The sequence below is a fragment of the Nansenia antarctica genome, assembly GCF_963989245.1.
Source record: "Nansenia antarctica genome assembly, chromosome: 18".
NCBI classification, from domain to species: domain Eukaryota; kingdom Metazoa; phylum Chordata; class Actinopteri; order Argentiniformes; family Microstomatidae; genus Nansenia; species Nansenia antarctica.
The window spans coordinates 3406269-3425343 of NC_137691.1; the positions used below are offsets into that span (position 1 = coordinate 3406269).

At 48.0% G+C, this 19075-nt stretch overlaps 1 protein-coding gene across 2 annotated transcripts; it reads left to right on the forward strand.

Annotated features, from left to right (window-relative positions):
* Nucleotides 1-1066: 1066 nt before the first annotated feature.
* On the forward strand, nt 1067-13144 carry mdm4 (MDM4 regulator of p53; the record flags this gene model as incomplete). 2 transcript variants are annotated; one of them, XM_080548399.1, is made up of 11 exons in its annotated part: nt 1067-1146; nt 2475-2581; nt 3548-3622; nt 4463-4596; nt 5255-5304; nt 7680-7744; nt 9017-9116; nt 9566-9726; nt 10686-10907; nt 11724-11792; nt 12518-13144. In XM_080548399.1, exons 2-11 carry the CDS (start codon nt 2495-2497, stop codon nt 13142-13144), a joined length of 1590 nt encoding a protein of 529 aa, XP_080404525.1. In that variant the 5' UTR covers nt 1067-1146; nt 2475-2494. The 2 variants fall into 2 exon arrangements, with proteins under 2 accessions (XP_080404525.1, XP_080404526.1); XM_080548400.1 differs by having other exon boundaries at nt 10701-10907.
* Between the last annotated feature and the right edge of the window lie 5931 nt (nt 13145-19075).

Below are 19075 nucleotides of genomic sequence, written 5' to 3' on the forward strand. Positions count from 1 at the left end.
ACCTCAACTGTACATAGCTACCTTAACTGTACATAGCTACCTCAACTGTACATAGCTACCTTAACTGTACATAGCTACCTTAACTGTACATAGCTACCTTAACTGTACATATCTACCTTAACTGTACATAGCTCATAACTATACATCTAGAGAGATAGGAAATGTTAGAATAGGTATAGCATAGCATAGAGTACAGCACAGTGTTTTATTTGTACAGTATAGTATAGTGGATAGTGTACATAGCCTTTATTTATGTAAACCAGCTCTTTTCCCTTCTTGTTTTTAGTTTTTTTTTTTTTAACACCAGGGGAGCCCCCCCCTCCCAAATGTCGTTGTATGGTACCTGTACTGTATTAATGACAATAAAGACCATTCATTCATTCATTCATTCATTCATTCATTCATTCTAAACGACCTTACATGCCTTAATGTACCCATCACTATCATTGTCATGTTTTTTATATCATGTTCTATATCACTATTTGCACTTCTGGTTGGATGCTAAACTGCATTCCGTTGCATAGGTCTTGTACTCTGCAATGACAATCCAGTTGAATCTAATCTAACAGGGTTGACATGTGACACGTGGTCCAGAAGATGTCACTGAGCTTGACACGTGGTGGATTTCACATCAAACAGTCCTCCATATAACAGAAATGATATCACGATAATGAGTTTCAATAACGAAGGCGGACATGCCAGGAAACAACAGTTATTAATGACACCTTAAAAGGCAAAAAGCATCTAAAGAGGAGAGGTGATCAAAACCTTTGACAGAAGCCCCTCCCAGTACTGGACCAGTGACGTATGTGGCGGAAGTTACGTATGTAGCCTCCACTGGCAGTCACACAAAAGGGGCCGCGTTCGTCAAACACGCTCCGGAAATCTGATCAGCACTCGTGGAACGCCTCTCGTCCAATCAAATGACTTGGTCCCTTTATGACGTCGAACAGCAGCGTGCGCTCCGGCGCTCTGAGAGCGAGTTGACGAACGCACCGAATGTTCAGATTTGAATGTGTCTTTAGTTCCGAACGTTGCTGGACTTTGTTGTTACTTTGTTGCTTTACCTTCAGAACCCTGAACACCACGTGACCAGCAGGTGGATCTGCAACAATGTAGCCAATCATGACGTAATGGAACGTTGAGGTGAGTTCGGTTCGGTTCGGTGCAGTTTAATTTAATTTAATTTAATTTAATTTAAGTTTTTAATTTAAGTTTGAGCTAACAGCAGCACAGCTAAGGCTGGTTAGATAAGAGTTAAGTTCGATGCTAAACTGCTAAACCTGGCTGTGTTCATTTCTTTTGTATTGTTTTTATTTTTACTATGATTTTTTTTTGTTTAGTTTCTTTACTCTGTAAGCACTCTGAGATTCGTTTGAATGAAAATAAAATGAATGAAAAATAATAATAATTATTATTATGATGATTATTGTTTAGCTAGTGACAGCTAACTCAGCTAGCTAGGAGGCTAACGTCTGGTGCCTGAAGCAGCGACCAGCCAGCCAGAGAGAGTTCGGTATGTTAGCTGTTGTCTTTAACTTTCTCCTCCAGGGGGCCAGGGCCATCAGCTGTCAGGGTCTTGTGTTGTGTGTCGTATGGAGAAAGACATATTTTAAATACATATTTGTCATATCAAGCAGATAGCTGGTGTGTGTTTGTGTTTGTTTGTGTTAGCTAGCTGGTCTCACTTCTCTCGGGTCAGTTTAATTGCTGGAGTTGAAAGTTCAGGCTGGTGTCCTGGTGTTGGACAGAGACACGACTGGACGTTTCGCGTTCAGGTTGAAACAGTATTGTAGTTCACCGACTTGAACAGATGCATCTGAATGTCTTAAATAATATGTTTTTATCTCTGGAAGGAGTTACTGGGATGTATGATAGTCTGTCTGCACATGATGGCGTAGCAACCTATGTCCAGACCTTTCCATGGCAGGGTTGCCAGGTGGGATTGACATTTTCCAGCCTAACCACAGTCTTTTAAAACCCGCTAAACCCACCGTCCCAAAACATGCAAAGCGCTATTGGGCAAGTGTCCATCATCTCCTGCCCCTAAACTGTGTGTCTGTTGCCAATGATGTTTGTAAAAATAACAACAAAAAACCTGCACATTGTATGTACAGCTACTAGGGTGTGTGTTTTAACTGAACGCATTTTGTAACTTCTTTCAGGCACTGACACTTATGATACCGTCTAAATGCTGTTTTATCTAGTCCAGCACAAATGCTTTTTTTCCGACCCAGTGTGATAAAAAAAAAAAAAAGCCCATTCGGCGGGAACACGCCCCATCTGGCAACCCTGGGTCGCCAGGAGTTAGACGAGTCCCAGGGTCGCAGCAACACTACACGTGTGTTTGACGGACAGCTGTCACATCCCGACTCTGATTGATTCTTCATATGAACGTGCAAACATGTTTCCTGCTGCTGTGTGTTGTTGGTAGTGTGACTGTGTCTTAATGCAACATTGTTGTTGTCTTTCAGATTCTTTGTTTTTGTTTATTATGAACTCGCTACCGCCAGCCCAGCACCCAGCATCAAGCCCAACATCGACCCCAGCATGTCGGATCTTACCTGGGGAGGGGAATCAGGTGAGAGATGGTTATATTACCTGGGGAGGGGAATCAGGTGAGAGATGGTTATATTACCTGGGGGGGGATCAGGTGAGAGATGGTTATATTACCTGGGGGGGGGATCAGGTGAGAGATGGTTATATTACCTGGGGGGGAATCAGGTGAGAGATGGTTATATTACCTGGGGGGGGAATCAGGTGAGAGATGGTTATATTACCTGGGGGGGGATCAGGTGAGAAGATAATTACAACTTTTAGATGGTAAATGGACTCACTTATGGCGGCTAGCTGCCATGCAAGGCGCCGGCCCGCTCATTGGGAACAATCTGGGGTTCAGTGTCTTGCCCTAGGACACCTCGACATGTGGCCAGTCACCCCCCCCCCCCCCCCGAACCGTGATCTGCCGACCTTGTGATCATAAGGCGCCCGGCTCTACCTCCTGAGCCACAGCCGCCCCCAGATGGCTTGAGGGGCTCTGTGTCACCAGCCTATAATAGTTGTGTGTGTGTGTGTGTGTGTGTGTGGACATTGGTTCCTCTGTATGAATAGCCACGTTGTTGGAACACAGCCATGAGCCAGTCATGTCTGTCGCGGTGGCCTAGTAGTAGTGCATACTTAGTTGGACTGCTGATCAGAAGGTCGTGAGTTCAAATCCCACCTGGGAACAACACCGCCACTACTGTTCCCTGGAGTAGTCCGAACCCCCGGCTGGCCCACATGTCGAAGTGTGTGTGTGTGTGTGTGTGTGTGTGTGTGTGTGTGTGTGTGAACCCCCGGCTGGCCCACATGTCGAAGTGTCCTTGGGCAGCGAAGACACTGAGCTCCCAATGGAAGGCAATTTGGAATACGGCACTATGTAAGTGTGTGTGTGTGTGTGTGTGTGTGTGTGTGTGTGTGTGTGTGTGTGTGTGTATGTAAGTGCAGTCCCATTTACCATCTGTTGTGTGTGTGTGTGTGTGTGTGTGTGTGTGTGTGTGTGTTTCAGGTGCAGCCCAAAGATGCTCTCCTGCAGATTCTGCGTGTGGCCGGAGCCCAGGAAGATGTCTTCACCCTCAAGGAGGTGAGCTGTTGCCATGGGGATGCCACGGGGTTGCCACGGGGATGCCATGGGGTTGCCATGTCAACTGTCGTGGTTTGTGGTCATTGGAAGAGCAAAACAGAAGGGTGCAAAAATTATGTGACAGCGACTGGTGAACCACACGCTCACTTGAAGGGGTCAGAAAGTGAAAGTGAAACTTATTGTGTCAACAATATCTAGTTTTTATTTTTATTTTTTTATAATACGAACTTTAAGTTTTAAAGTACCCACTTGATATAATAAACAACAATTTAACGATCTTACGACTTTTATTAAACGCGTTGTTGAGAATCACAACACAAACTCGCTGGTCAAGCCAAAGTATTGCAACGCAATGGATTGGGTGAGTAATCCCCCACTGCTACCTAGTTAACTAGAACACTACTTTACATTGTTAGCAGGCTCACAGAACAAGCTGTGTTAGTTGATGTGTCATTGATTTTCAACAACGCGGAAATGTATTCACATTTTTCTAAAGAAAGGTCCAAACATTAAATCGGATGTGGACCGAAACACTCGAACATGTCACATTTTGATCTTGTGTATTATATAAAGCACAATGAGCCTACATTAATTTGTATGAATATGTGCTGTACAAATGAATGTGCCTTTGCATTATTGAATGTGTGTGTGTTGTAGGTGATGGACTACCTGGTGTGTGCGTGTGTGTGTGTGTGTGTGTGTGTGTGTGCACCACCTGGGTCAGTACATCGTGTGTGTGTGTGTGTGTGTGTGTGTGTGTGTTCTAGGTGATGCACCACCTGGGTCAGTACATCATTGTGTGTGTGTGTGTGTGTGTGCGTGTGTGTGTGTGTGTTCTAGGTGATGCACCACCTGGGTCAGTACATCGTGGTGAAGCAGCTGTATGATAAGCAGCGGCAGCACATCGTCCACTGTCAGGACGACCCGCTGGGGGAGCTGCTGGAGGTGGAGAGCTTCTCTCTCAAAAACCCCAGGTGTGTACACACACGCACACACACACACACACACACACACACACACACACACACACACACACTCACACACACACACATACACAGTAGTATCCACACACGTACCTGCTTGGTATCTATAGTGTTTGTAAGCGCAGCTAGGGATGCTCCGATCTGGATTTTTGGGGCCGATACCGATCACCGATTTTTTTCCTCAAGATCAACCGATACCGATACCGATACCGATTTTTAAAAAAATACATAACTGTAGGCCTACTGACTGGATAGCCTACATATTTTTTGCTTTTTAGACAAAAGTTTTGATCCATTAGGCACCAAGCAAACGCAGACCCATTTTTATGGCATAGTAAAAGTCTGGCCTATCACCCAGTTAGGGCCTAAAGCCCAAGTCAGTCGATATGGCTGTATAAAAGACATCATAAACGTGGCCTTCATGGTTTACATACTGTTACGTCCTCCTATGTTTTCTGTTCAGTTATGTCTTCCCCAGAAAAAAAAAAAAAAAAAAAAAAGAACGGTTTTTGCGATCGGCCATTTTTGCCGATCACCGATCGAGTCATTTGGAGTGAAATCGGCCGATTTAAATCGGTGGCCGATAAATCGGAGCATCCCTAAGCGCAGCAGGGGATCATGTTTTAATCCAGATGTGGTTGTGTTGCAGTCCGGTCTACGACATGCTGAAGAAGTATTTAGTTGTGCTGAATTGTTCCGGTAAGTTCTGCCTTCAGCGCTCGTAAAGATATCTGTTGTTCAAATACATTTTTGATCCCTCTGAAGAGGAACGTGTGCTTGGTAAGGCACACAGGGTGGGGGGACACTGAATGCTGCGTGAGTGTGTGTGTGAGTGTGTGTTAGGACTGCGTGAGTGAGTGTGTGTGTTAGGACAGTGGGTTGTTTGAGTGTGACATGATTGTGATTTGTCATTTTGAATTTCATTCACTCCTTTTTTTTTTCTCTTTCCTTTTGTGTGTGTGTGTGTGTGACCTTGTGTCAAAGCCAACATGTTAAATAGTGTTTAAGTAGTGATGGTATGTGTTATTGTCCAGTGCATAGCTGTTAATATATAGCTGTCAGCTGTTCTCAGCAGGTAGAGTTGTTGGGTAACAGCTTAAGAACAACCAGTCTACCGTATTTTCCGCACTATAAGGCGCACCGGATTATAAGGCGCACCTTCAATGAATGGCCTATTTTAGAACTGTTTTCATATACAGGGCGCACCGGATTATAAGGCGCACCGGATTATAAGGCGCATAGAATAGATACTGCAGTCAAACGTTTGACTGGGGTTGCGTTACGCCCAAGCTCCACCTACTGCGTTGCGTCACCTCTCCATCGGTGTTGTGTCAACTTCCCGTTGTCCAAGCTCCACCTGAGCGTTGTCACCGTCAACGTTCTACCTGCTCCACTGTCAAAAATATATATTTTTCCACCTCAAGTATCAGCCGTTCGTCATCCATTTTTGCAACAAGCGTCAAGGACCTGCGGTGATTCACAGCTGACTCGCGTGAATAGCAATTCGCAATAGCTGCAACCACGAGATATAGAGTAGTTAGCTACAAGCATTTTCAATCTGCTATTATCTCTATTAGTGGATTAACCGCTGTGGTGATTTAACAGCTGATAAAAATACATCAAGTAGACTACAAACAGAGCAAAACAACACCAGAAAACAACCAATAGGCTATACAATTATAACCAACAACCAATATGTGACAGCTCCTGGTGAAATGTGCAACGTACTTTTTCAGTTTTTACACATGCTTAAACTACAGATTGTAAGCTTTCAAATGATGTGTCATACATTCAAATCAGAGAAAGATTGAACACGACAGGCGTATTTGAATGTTGGTTCACCTCAAACACTGAATGGGAGAAAAGTGACTCTGACCAAACCACAACAAACGCTGCTAGCGGCTAACAGCTAACAAAACACATCGCTACGAAGGTCTAAACTGTATTTTAATAACATGACAACATACTGGGAGAACATCGACATGCTAAAAACACATAACTACACATAACTAGATGAACACACAGTTCTTGCTTTTGAACACGAGCTAAAACGAAACTATGTTTACAAGTCAACCCTCCCTTACCGGTAGCCTCCGGCAAACGAGAATAATGAATCCAATACACAAATGATAAGTGTTTAGTGATCGTTAAACTGTTGTTTATTATATCGAGTGGGTACTTTAAAACTTCAAGTTGAAAGCACCAAGAATCTCACTTTGTTCCCTCGGAAACTCTGTTTAGTCTTCTTTACTTGGGGTCTTGGTGTGGGACTGTGAGTAAGCACAGTATACCGGTGTTTACTGATTACCGTAATGCTGCAAGCGGTGCGGCTTTGTAGTTTACCAGTCGTACTGAAACATTTTGACAGAGCGCCTTGAGCGCCGTGTACAACCAGTATGGATCAACAAATTAACCAATTGATCCATATATAAGGCGCTCCGGGTTATAAGGCGCACTGTCGTTTTTTTTGAAAATTAAAGGCTTTTAAGTGCGCCTTATAGTGCGGAAAATACGGTACTCTGTCTGTCTTTTATAAACCACTTTATGCATGACAAGTTGAAAGAGGTGTGTGTGTGTGTGTGTGTGTGTGTTTGTGGATACTACTGTGTGTGTGTGTGTGTGTGTGTGTGTGTGTGTGTGGGGGGTCTCTGGTCACTTACCCCACAGAGTCTTCTGAAGAAGCCAGAGCTGCCTTGTGTGTGTGTGTGTGTGTGTGTGTGTGTGGATACTACTGTGTGTGTGTGTGTGTGTGTGGCTACTAGTGTTTGTGTGTTTGTGTGTGTGTGTGTGTGTGTGTGTGTGTGTGTGTGTGTGTGTGTTGTGTTTGAAAGGGTGTGTGTGTGTGAATTGAAGAAGAGGGTGGGATGTTGCTGTGTGTATGTTGTCGTCGTGTTTGAAAGGGTGTGTGTGTGTGTGTGTGCGTGTTTGAAAGGGTGTGTGTGTGTGTGCGTGTGTTGTGTGTGTGTTTGAAAGGGCGTGTGTGTGTGTGTGTGTGTGAGAGTGAGTGTGAATTAAAAAGAAAGAGGGTGGGGTGGATGTTGCTGTGTGTTACTGTGTCTCATTTTGAAACGCAGATGCAGCAGAGAGTCTTTCTGTGGGCCGTGAGTGTGTAGAGGGAGGAGAGGAGGACCGCGGTCAGGTAAAGCCCAAGCTTGGTGCTCAGGAGAAACAGGGACCCTCAACCCTCCCCGCCGCCTCACAACACACAACCCTGGTAGCCCCCCCCCCCCCCGGGCCCAGAGAGGGGAGGGGGCGCAACGCCACGCTCTTAAAGCTCAGCGCGTCTCTCTCTCTCTCTCTCTCCTCCTGGTCTGTTTGGTCTAAATCTCTCTCCGTAGTTTCAGTGATAAATCCTTCTGTAATTCCGGCCCTTCTGACTGCATTTGGAATCGATACACACGCACACACACGCGCACGCACACACACACACACACACCGCCACGCCCTGCTTACTTGGTAATGGGTGGCAGTGGCTCAGGAGGTAGAGCTGGCGTCGGCTGCAGTTTGGCGGTTCGAATCCCCGGCTGGACACGTGTTGTCGGTGTGTCCTTGAGCAAGGCACCAAACCTTGAACCAAGACACCGAATTGCACCAGTGTCGCCGTCTATGGCTCTAGAGCAAAACATAACCAAATTCACCAAATAATTTCCTGACTAGTTGCAACTGACAAAATGAAAAAATATATAGATATATTATTATTAATAATGTGACCCCCCAGGAGTGACCAGTGTGTTGTGAGGGCAGGGGGGGGGGGCAGGGCTGCTGTCTCCGGTGGTGTTTTATCTGTACAGAGTAGCACCGTCTCTGTACAACCCCGCCTCTGGCTCTGGCCCCGGTGGCGCCACAACGGCCCGCCTTACCCACCAGCGCCACCCAGAGGCTCGGGGGGCAGAGTCATGTCTCTGTCTGTCTCAGAGTTCCCTTCTCTGGCTGTCTCAGAGTTACCTTCTCTGGCTCCAAACCCGGGGGAAACACAGCTCCCCAACCAGTCACAGGCCCAGCCACAACCCCCATCCCTCCACACCCCCCCCGAACTGCCCACCCCAACACACCCCACCGCACCCGTCCCCACCTGACCCCCCTCCCACCTTGCTCCGCTACAGCCACAACCCCATCCCCCCAACTACCCCCCCCCCCCCCCCTCTTCGCCCACCCCACTCCTACTCCACCTTACCTACCTTTGACCCTACCCCACACTCCTTACCCAGTACCCCCCCCCCCCCCCCCCTACGCTCCTGCCCCCGCTCCTTATACCCCCCCGGCCCCCACTACCTTTGGCCCTACCCCCCCCCTCCCCAGAGGTGCCCCTCCCCCCGAGGCTGTGCTGTAAGGGAGCTGTGGATCCACCATGTGCCATGTCTCTGCTCTGTGGTCTGATTGGCTGTCCTCTTCTTCTCTCCTGCTTGTCCAGGTGTGTGGGGGCGTGGCCAAAGCAGGGCTGGGTGTGGCCAGCGACATGCTCCTCCCCCTGCAGACCCCCTCACAGAGACGACCACGCGAGCCAGATGATGGTAAATAATAATAATAATAATAATAATAATAATAATTCTAATAATCATTCTAATAATACCAGCTCTGCTGGTTTTGCAGTTAGTGCCCGCCCTGAGATCGGTAAGGTTGTGAGTTCAATCCCCGGCCGAGTCGTAGCAAAGACTATAAAAATGTTACCCGATGCCTCCCTGCTTGGCACTCAGTATCAAGGGCTGGATTGGGGGGTAAGACCCTGCGACCCACACTACAGAAACAGGAGATAGGCTCCTGCCCCCTAAGGGCCGTTAGGCTCCAGAACCATCGGTTCTCAAGGATACTTGCTTTACTTCACCTGGAACAAGAGATGCAGTTGTTAACAATTCGGTTCCTAAAAGGATTTTTAAATTTCCTGGTTGATGGTGTGATCTGACGGGATTAAACGTTGACCCCCTCGACCTTGTGACCTCTGACCTTGTGACCTCTCCCTCAGACTCTCTGGACGGCCTGCCCCGGTCGGCCTGTAAGCGACCCAAGCTGGACGTCACCCTGGACGAGTGGGACCTCTCTGGCCTGCCCTGGTGGTTTCTGGGTAACCTGCGCAGTAACTACAGTCGCAGAAGCAACGGCTCTACGGACATCCACACTAACCAAGTAAGAACACACACTAACCAAGTATGAACACACACTAACCAAGTATGAACACACACTAACCAAGTATGAACACACACTAACCATGTATGAACACACACCAACCAAGTATGAACACACACCAACCAAGTATGAACACACACTAACCATGTATGAACACACACCAACCAAGTATGAACACACACTAACCAAGTATGAACACACACTAACCAAGTATGAACACACACCAACCAAGTATGAACACACACTAACCAAGTATGAACACACACTAACCAAGTATGAACACACACTAACCAAGTATGAACACACACCAACCAAGTAAGAACACACACTAACCAAGTATGAACACACACTAACCAAGTATGAACACACACTAACCAAGTATGAACACACACTAACCATGTAAGAACACACACCGCTTCTGTGTTTTAAAATAAATAAATATGTTTTTAGGTCATTTCTGCTTTATTGAGATAGGGGCAGTAGAGATTGACAAGAATGATGGGGGAGGTCACACAGTGATGAGGTCACCAGTCACACAGTGATGAGGTCAGACAGTGATGAGGTCACACAGTGATGGGGTCACACAGTGATGAGGTCACATGTTGAGTGATGGGGTCACACAGTGATGAGGTCACATGTTGAGTGAGGTCACACAGTGATGAGGTCACATGTTGAGTGAGGTCACACAGTGATGAAGTCACACAGTGATGAGGTCACACAGTGATGAGGTCACACAGTGTAGGGGTCACACAGTGATGAGGTCACACAGTGTAGGGGTCACACAGTGATGAGGTCACACAGTGATGAGGTCACACAGTGTAGGGGTCACACAGTGATGAGGTCACACAGTGATGAGGTCACACAGTGAGGAGGTCACACTGATGAGGTCACATGTCACATGTTGAGTGAGGGGGGTCACACAGTGATGAGGTCACAGGTCACATGTTGAGTGAGGTCAGGTGTCTCCTGCGCAGGAGGAGGACACGGCCATCGTGTCGGACACCACGGACGACCTGTGGTTCCTGACGGAGGGCGAGGAGCAGGTGAGGGAGAGCGAACAGGTGAGCGTGGAGATGAAGGAGGCGGCGCTGGAGGAGGAGGGAGGAGGAGGGGAGGGAGAGTTGACCCCGCCGGAGGAGGAGGAGGGAGGAGGAAGGGAGGAGAAGGCGGACGATAAAGAGGTAAAGGACGACTCTGTGTGTGTGTGTGTGTGTGTGTGTGTTAGACCGAATCAATGACAGACACGGACGCGTTCATTCACTACTTTTCAATTCAATGTTCACTTTTATTTTATTTTATACGATTTTATCTGGTGTATCCATGTTCTGTTTTTCTTTGTTGTGTTTTTTCTTCTTGTTTGTTGTCTCTTCTTTTGTCTTTTTCTTCTGTACAGTGTCCTTGAGTTTGAGAAAGGTGCTTTTAAATAAAAATCTATTATTATTATTATTATTAATTACAGACATGGAGGATTGTTCACAATGGGACACTTGGCATACCATACATGGTTATCTGTCCCTGTCATGGTCTTGTGTTTGCTTATTGATGAGAGTTGCGCTCTAGTGAAACGTCCCAGCTCTGACTGCTGACTAAGGTGCCTGGCTAACGACAACAACACACCGCAAGCGTCAACCTCAGCAGAGCATGTGTGTCATTTCGGCGCCCATGTTAACATACAAGCGTGCGTGAGGCGCGTGTCTGAAGCGTGTCTCACGCTGGCTGCCGCAGCACGCCAGCTAGAGTCAGACTTTCGCCTACTTTTTCCGCGTGTGTTGCAGGCAAAACTCAGTGTAGAAAGACAGGGCTGGCAGAAGCAGCTCCGCAGTTAGAGACACAGCAGACACAGCTAGTGTGGAAGCCGCCACAGGCGTGATCAGGTGTGTTTGAGGGGTGATCAGGTGTGTTTGAGGGGTGATCAGGTGTGTTTGAGAGGTGATCAGGTGTGTTTGAGGGGTGGTCAGGTGACTGATGACGCTGCGTGTTGTCTCCTGTCTGTCCAGATGCAGGAGGAGCCAGATGAAGACTCTCAGTGTCTGAGTGACGACATTGATACAGAGGTCTCCACACAGGTCTGTCTGCCTGTCTCTCTGTCTGTCTGTATCTGCCTGTCTGTCTGTCTGTCTGCCTGTCTGTCTGCCTGTCTGTGTCTGTCTGTGTCTGTCTGTCTGCCTGTCTGTCTGTGTCTGTCTGTCTGTCTGCCTGCCTGTCTGTCTGTGTCTGTCTGTCTGTCTGTGTCTGTGTCTGTCTGTGTCTGTCTGTCTGTCTCTCTGTCTGTGTCTGTCTGTGTCTGTCTGTCTGTGTCTGTCTGCCTGTCTGTCTGTCTGTGTGTCTGTCTCTCTTCCTGCCCGTCTGCCTGTCTGTCTGTCTGTCTGTCTACCCGTCTGTCTGCCTTCTAAACAACTATGAATAGTTACTGATTCATACGGCCTATTAATAGTCTCTGTCCTAATTCTCTCCTTTCTTCTTCCCTTTCTCTCTCTCTCTCCCTCTCTCCTCTTCCCTCTCTTCTCCTCCCCCTCCCTCTCTCCTCCCCCTCCCTCTCTCCTCCCCCTCCCTCTCTCCTCCTCCTCCCTCTCTCCTCCTCCTCCCTCTCTCCTCCTCCTCCCTCTCCTCCTCCTCCTCCCTCTCTCCTCCTGCCTCTCTCCTCCTCCCTCTCTTCTTCCCCTCCTCCTCCTCCCTCTCTCCATCTCTTCTTCTCCTCCCTCTCTCCCTCCCCACCTCCTCCTCCTCCCTCTCCTCCCTCTCCTCCCTCCTCCCCCCCCCCCCTCCTCCCCCCTCCTCCTCCCTCCCTCAGGACGCGTGGCAGTGCACGGAGTGCCGCAAGTTCAACTCCCCCCTCCAGCGCTACTGTGTCCGCTGCTGGGCCCTGCAGAAGAACTGGTACAAAGCCGTGGTCCCCCGCCTGGCCCACTCCCTCTCCGTGCCCGACATCCCAGCATGCACCTCTCTCAACACCACCCGCGACGTCGTCGTCGACGACGACGGCAGCAACAGCAGCGACGCGGGCGTGGACGTGCCCGACTGCCTCCGCACCGTGTCGGACCCGGTCATCCTGCCCTCCCACTCCACCCCGGGCCGCCCCCTGCCCCCCCCCGGGGGCGGCGGTGTCTCCGCTGTCTCCGGTGTCTCCTCCTCGGCCTCGGGGAGGGGGGCAGGGAAGGGGAAGGGTCCCCGGCCGCAGGGGGGGGGAGGAGGGAGGGAGGAGGGGCTGATGATGGAGGTGGAGGAGGTGAGGCCCGAGGCGCTGCTGGAGCCCTGCAAGTTGTGTCGCCTGCGGCCGCGCAACGGCAGCATCGTGCACGGGCGCACGGCCCACCTGCTCACCTGCTTCCCCTGCGCCCGCCGGCTGCACAAGGGCCGCGCGCCCTGCCCCGGCTGTGGCCTGATCATCCAGAAGGTCATCAAGACCTTCATCGCCTGAGGGGAGAGGGAGGGAGAGAGAGAGGTTGTGGCGCGTGCGCACAAGCGCAAGCGCACACAGACAAGCGCACACAGACAAGCGCACACAAGCGCGTACACACACAAGCAAGCGTACACGAGCACACACACAAGCAAGCGTACACAAGAGCACACACACAAGCGCGCACATACAAGCGCACATACCCGCATACCAGGGTTTCCGTTAGAAAAATTTGCCGTCGGACATCGTGTCCGGGAAGAATTCGATTTACCGGACAAACGTGATATATTCCGGTCATCATATTAAAATATAATAAAAATTTTTTTTTTCAAAATCATATTTTTTCCCCTTCAAATCTAATATAGCTGTTTGTCGCGGTGATTACTGTTGTGTAGCGGCCTATATATGCCATTTAATGTCTATTTCTCATCCGATACGATTAGATGCGAGCTATATAATATATAATAATATAACATGATTTGACGCATGCGCGCTATGCCATGCGTCAAATCCAGCGCTGAACGGGTCCAGCGCTGAACGGGCGCCTCACTGGGAACTGAACAGACAGCATCGATCAATGAACGGACTCCACATTACGTTAACTGAAGTTTGTTAAATTGTTTGGGATTAATGTGAGTTTTCTATTTTCTCTTTCCAGTTTTACCCTTTTTTAAAAATCAATAAAACAACGTCATTTCTATAACCAGGTCTCGCTGGTTGGGAAGGCATTTCGTTTAGCTCGGGAGTATGACAATGGGGAGAACATAACTGTTTATTGAGAAACAATTGATAGGCAGTCTGGGATACGTATATAAAGAAATACCACAATGTCTAGATGTATAACATTTTATTGAACAGTAACAGTGCAAGCATGTAGGCTTCTGGCGTGACACGGCTAGTCTAATTTCCGTTCATATGCCTTTTATCAGATAAAATAAAATAGAATAAAACTCTTTGAAAATAAATAGGCTTTAAATTAACTTGCAATGCGTATAGGCTAATTTCCGTTCGATGTTACAGCCTAGGCTATGCCTTTTCTCAGATAGATAGGGGATAGCCCTGTAAGCTCATACGGGTCTGTATGTCGTCCTGAAGACCGGCTGTTAGATCATATCGCTGAAGTTTGTCTCCATCTTAGTGTAAATGTTGTCCGTTTCGTTTGTTATCCTTGTTATTGTGCGATAAAGTTAAAGCGCTCCGCTTCGGGACACCATTTTCAGCTGAGCACCAAACACACACACTGCCCGAGAGAGAAGGACCCGCCCCCTTTAGTTTAGTTAGTCTCTCTCTCTCTCTAGCCTATAGGCTAACTAAAGGGGGCGGGTCCTTCTCTCTTGGGCAGTGTTGTGTGTGTGTGTTTGGTGCTCAGCTGAAAATGGTTAGAGGGAATTATTTTCACCGGACATTTATGTCCGACGAGTTTTCAGTTTGTCGGACTTCAACTAATTTTACCGGACAAAGACCGGTAATTATCGGTTAACGGAAACCCTGCCGCATACACAAGCGCACATTCTAGTACACGTTCCTTGGTGGTAGACACACAGAGATACATAAAGACTTGTGCGTTTGTGCATACACACACACACACACCACACACGTACACGCACATACACGTACACACACTCACACACACACACACTTGCTCGCTCTATTGCACTTAGTTGAGCAAGTTCCTCTGTGGTAAGCTGTTGTGTTTGCCTCACGCTGCCTCTGAATGACTACCAACGGACGGTACACACACACACACGCCGCTGTTTTTCCTCCCCGAGGTAGCACTACTAGCATCTCACTACCACCTCCCCCTGCGCCACAGTTCACCAGACACACACACCAGACCTGAGGTATTTATTTATTTCGAGGGGCCAAGCGAGCAACTGTCAATATTCAAACAGCAACTGTAAATATTCAAACTGTGTGGTTTTTATTCCAAGTTCTGTTTGCCAGACCGACGGTTTGAGCAACGCAAGTCAGTCTTTCCGTTGCAGACGGAAAGATCCAACGGACTCCTGTGTTTTGATTGGCCACTGTTCTAAGTAGCCCAGGAACAGGAACAATAATGCTCTTTGCCAGTTGCCCGGGGGTTACCTAGCGGCATCGTTTAGCTGCCGTCGTCGAGATGTTATTTGGACACCTGTGTTTTCCCTCCCTCGCTAGGTTCAGACGGCGTCGAACTCTCCTCAGAAGGCAGAACTCTCCCCGCCTGACTGAGCCTCGACGCTCTCACCACCGCCGCTTTCCTGTGGTGTTTGTTGGTTTTCCTAAGCTTCCTGTCGTGTGTTTGTTGCTTGTCCTAAGTTGTTGCCGTGTCCTGTTTGTATGCTCTCTTCTACTCAGAAGTACAGACTAGGTAGATTGGAAGGAGATTTTATGATTTATTAGTAGTATTAATATTGACTCTGAAAGCTTTTCAACATGAGAAATACCTTCTCTGAATGTTTATTTTTCCCGGGTGAGCGTTTCATCTTGGAATTCGCTGTTAGTCTGGAATATCAGAGGGTGTTCCCGGCTGCCAAACTGCTCCAGGTGTCTCTCCTCTGTGTGCAGGGTTCCCGCGCTGGTCTTAAAAAGCCTTGAAGTCAAAAATCCAGCAATCCAATTTATAAGGCCTAAAAAGGCACCAAGTTCCAGTTATTAGGTCTAGAAAATGAGGTGCTAGGTCTAAAAAAATTGATTAGCTTGTCCTGCAAGCAAATCAGTCCGACCACAACTATTTACGTGGAAGTTAATCAAGCTGGAACCCAAAAAAATGCCAATTCGCTGCTACGGCAGGATGACAAAAAGCTGTCATATGGTGTCGCGAATAGGTCTACAATTCTATTCAAAGAGGTCTAAAAAAGGTCTAAAAAGGTCTTGGATTTGACTTGTTGAATCTTGTAGGAACCCTGTGTGTGTAACGATGTTTGGTTTAGTCTGTCGAGAGAACGGATTCCATATTGTTGTCTTGACAGACAGTAGATGTCCTGTTTTAATTCCAGTCCCAGACATGTCGACCTGATAATTAATAACAAACATTTGAATATGTTCTGTTTATTACTAGTTGTTTTGTATTTATTTTATTTAAGATTTTTTGTGGTTTTACCTGTTAAGTGATGGGTAGACACTGCTCTTGGGTGCCTCTGAATACCGACTTCAGACCTGACTGACTTCAGTTTGCGCCGACGCAGAGTAAAACAGGATCATTTTAAGAATAATTTACGGTGAAATGTCAGAAAAAGTTTTAGTTTTTTCTTAAAATAGGCTATATTATTCCCTTTCTGGAAATAACAGTTGCAAACACTTAAGTTACTCTGCCCTGTTGTTTCACGAGGCCGAATGTGTTTCCTGGGGGGTATTCCATCAACGTCACTAAAGGAAAAGCCAGGGTTATTTAGTAAGTCACAAAAAAAAAGCCTCGATTTTGCGACGTTGATGGAATACCCGCTTGATGTTGATAGAGAAGAGAGGTGAACATTGGGTCATGAAGGTGTCTGCTGAGGACAGTCGGTCAGTACTTACGGGGGGAGGGGGGGGGGGGGGGGTTGATGAATGAAAGCGTTACACTGCCAAACGTAATGAATTTAAAAGTTCGGGTTTATTTTTGTTTTATGGACGTAATATTGAGTTAAGTGCGAAGTTCTGCATTTGTTTGTTGAAGGTGATGTGTTGTTGTTGTTGTTGTTGTTGTTGTTGTTTCTCTGCCTACAATGCTGATGTGATGTTGTACACTTGTACAGGTTATTATCTGTAGATATTATCTATTATTTCTTGGTGGCACTTCACCTTTATCTGACCCAGCTGTTCCTCTGATACTCGGCTGACTTTCCCAGTCAGAGTGGGACTGGGCTGATCACCCCCAGGGTGGCTGTGTGCTGCCTCCCTCCCTCCCTCCCTCTCTCCATCCCTCCCTCACTCCCTACCTCCCTCACTCCCTCCTTCCCTACCTCCCTCCCTCACTCCCTCTCTTCATCCCTCCATTTCTCCCTACCTACCTCCTTCCCTACCTCCCTCCATTTCTCCCTACCTACCTCCTTCCCTACCTCCCTCCATTTCTCCCTGCCTCCCTCTCTCCATCCCTCTATTTCTCCTTACCTCCTTCCATTTCTCCCTCACTCTCTCCATCCCTCCATTTCTCCCTACCTACCTCCCTCCCTCTCTCCCTCTTTCCATCCCTCCATTTCTCTCTACCTCCCTCCCTCCATCTCTCCATCCCTCAATTTCTCCCTCTCTCCATCCCTCCATTTTTCCCTACCTCCCTACCTACCTACCTCCCACCCTCCCTCCCTCACTCCCTCTTCCTCTCTCCATCCTTCCATTTCTCCCTCACTCCCTCTCTCCATTTCTCCCTACCTCCCTCTCTCCATTTCTCCCTACCTCCTTCCCTCTCTTCTTCTTCTCTGACCAGGTTTTTGAATCTCTGTCCCTCCCATGCTGTACTGTATGTTGTGTACAGTTTGTTGTATCCTGCTGCTTTGCCTTTAGAAGGGGACGGCGGCTTGCCTTGCCTTGCAACAACGAGCACACAGCACCTCGCTTGTACTCACCCTCTCTCTGCCACTAGGTGGTGCTAGAGGTGCTTGCCCTGTGACGAGGTACAGTGTTGAAACGAGCAGTGTGTTGTACATAGAGCATGATGCAGTCAGTGTGTGACTACACCCTGTGACAGAGATATATTTGTATATTAAAGTTATAATTGAGTTATAATGATAACATCCTGTCTGCTGTATTAACACAACCTTGCTTCCCCCCCCCCCCCCCCCCTTCTCCCCTCCCTCCCCCCTCCCATCCCTATGTGAGCCTAAATGTATACACTTTTAGTGATTTTAGTCAGACAGCCATCACCTCCCTACCAAGAATATGGTGAAGCAATGGCGTTTGCTGTTGGTGCCACTTCAGAACACAGAGAAACTCTTGATAGTAATTATTGGTAGATGTAAAATGAAAAAATCTTTTAAAAACACAATTACACCCAGAGGAGTGGTATAGCCTACATTCTAGAACACACCCAGGCACTCTGTCATGGAATATCGCTTTGGAACGGGAATGTCCAAATTCCCAGCGCTCTAATACTTTATTGTCATGTGATAACTATGGCTTCCGAATAAAGTTAATACATTAGTACTAATCTATTTCCAGACGCCTCTGGTTTTTTTGTCATGACTTTCTTACTGTATTTTATGGCTCCTCCTGAGACATCTACTACCCCCCTGTACTGTCCCTCCTGAGACATCTACTACCCCCCTGTACTGTCCCTCCTGAGACATCTACTACCCCCCTGTACTGTCCCTCCTGAGACATCTACTACCCCCCTGTACTGTCCCTCCTGAGACATCTACTACCCCTCAGCACTGTGTCTCCTGAGACATCCACTACCCCCCTGTACTGTCCCTCCTGAGACATCTACTACCCCCCTGTACTGTTTCTCCTGAGACATCTACTACCCCCCTGTACTGTTTCTCCTGAGACATCTACTACCCCCCTGTACTGTCCCTCCTGAGACATCTACTACCCCCCAGCACTGTGTCTCCTGAGACATCTACTACCCCCCAGCACTGTCCCTCCTGAGACATCTACTACCCCCTGTACTGTGTCTCCTGAGACATCTACTACCCCCCTGTACTGTCCCTCCTGAGACATCTACTACCCCCCTGTACTGTCCCTCCTGAGACATCTACTACCCCCCTGTACTGTCCCTCCTGAGACATCTACTACCCCCCAGCACTGTGTCTCCTGAGACATCTCCTACCCCCCCAGCACTGTCCCTCCTGAGACATCTACTACCCCCCAGCACTGTGTCTCCTGAGACATCTACTACCCCGCCAGCACTGTGTCTCCTGAGACATCTACTACCCCCCAGCACTGTGTCTCCTGAGACATCTACTACCCCCCCTGTACTGTGTCTCCTGAGACATCTACTACCCCCCAGCACTGTGTCTCCTGAGACATCTACTACCCCCCAGCACTGTGTCTCCTGAG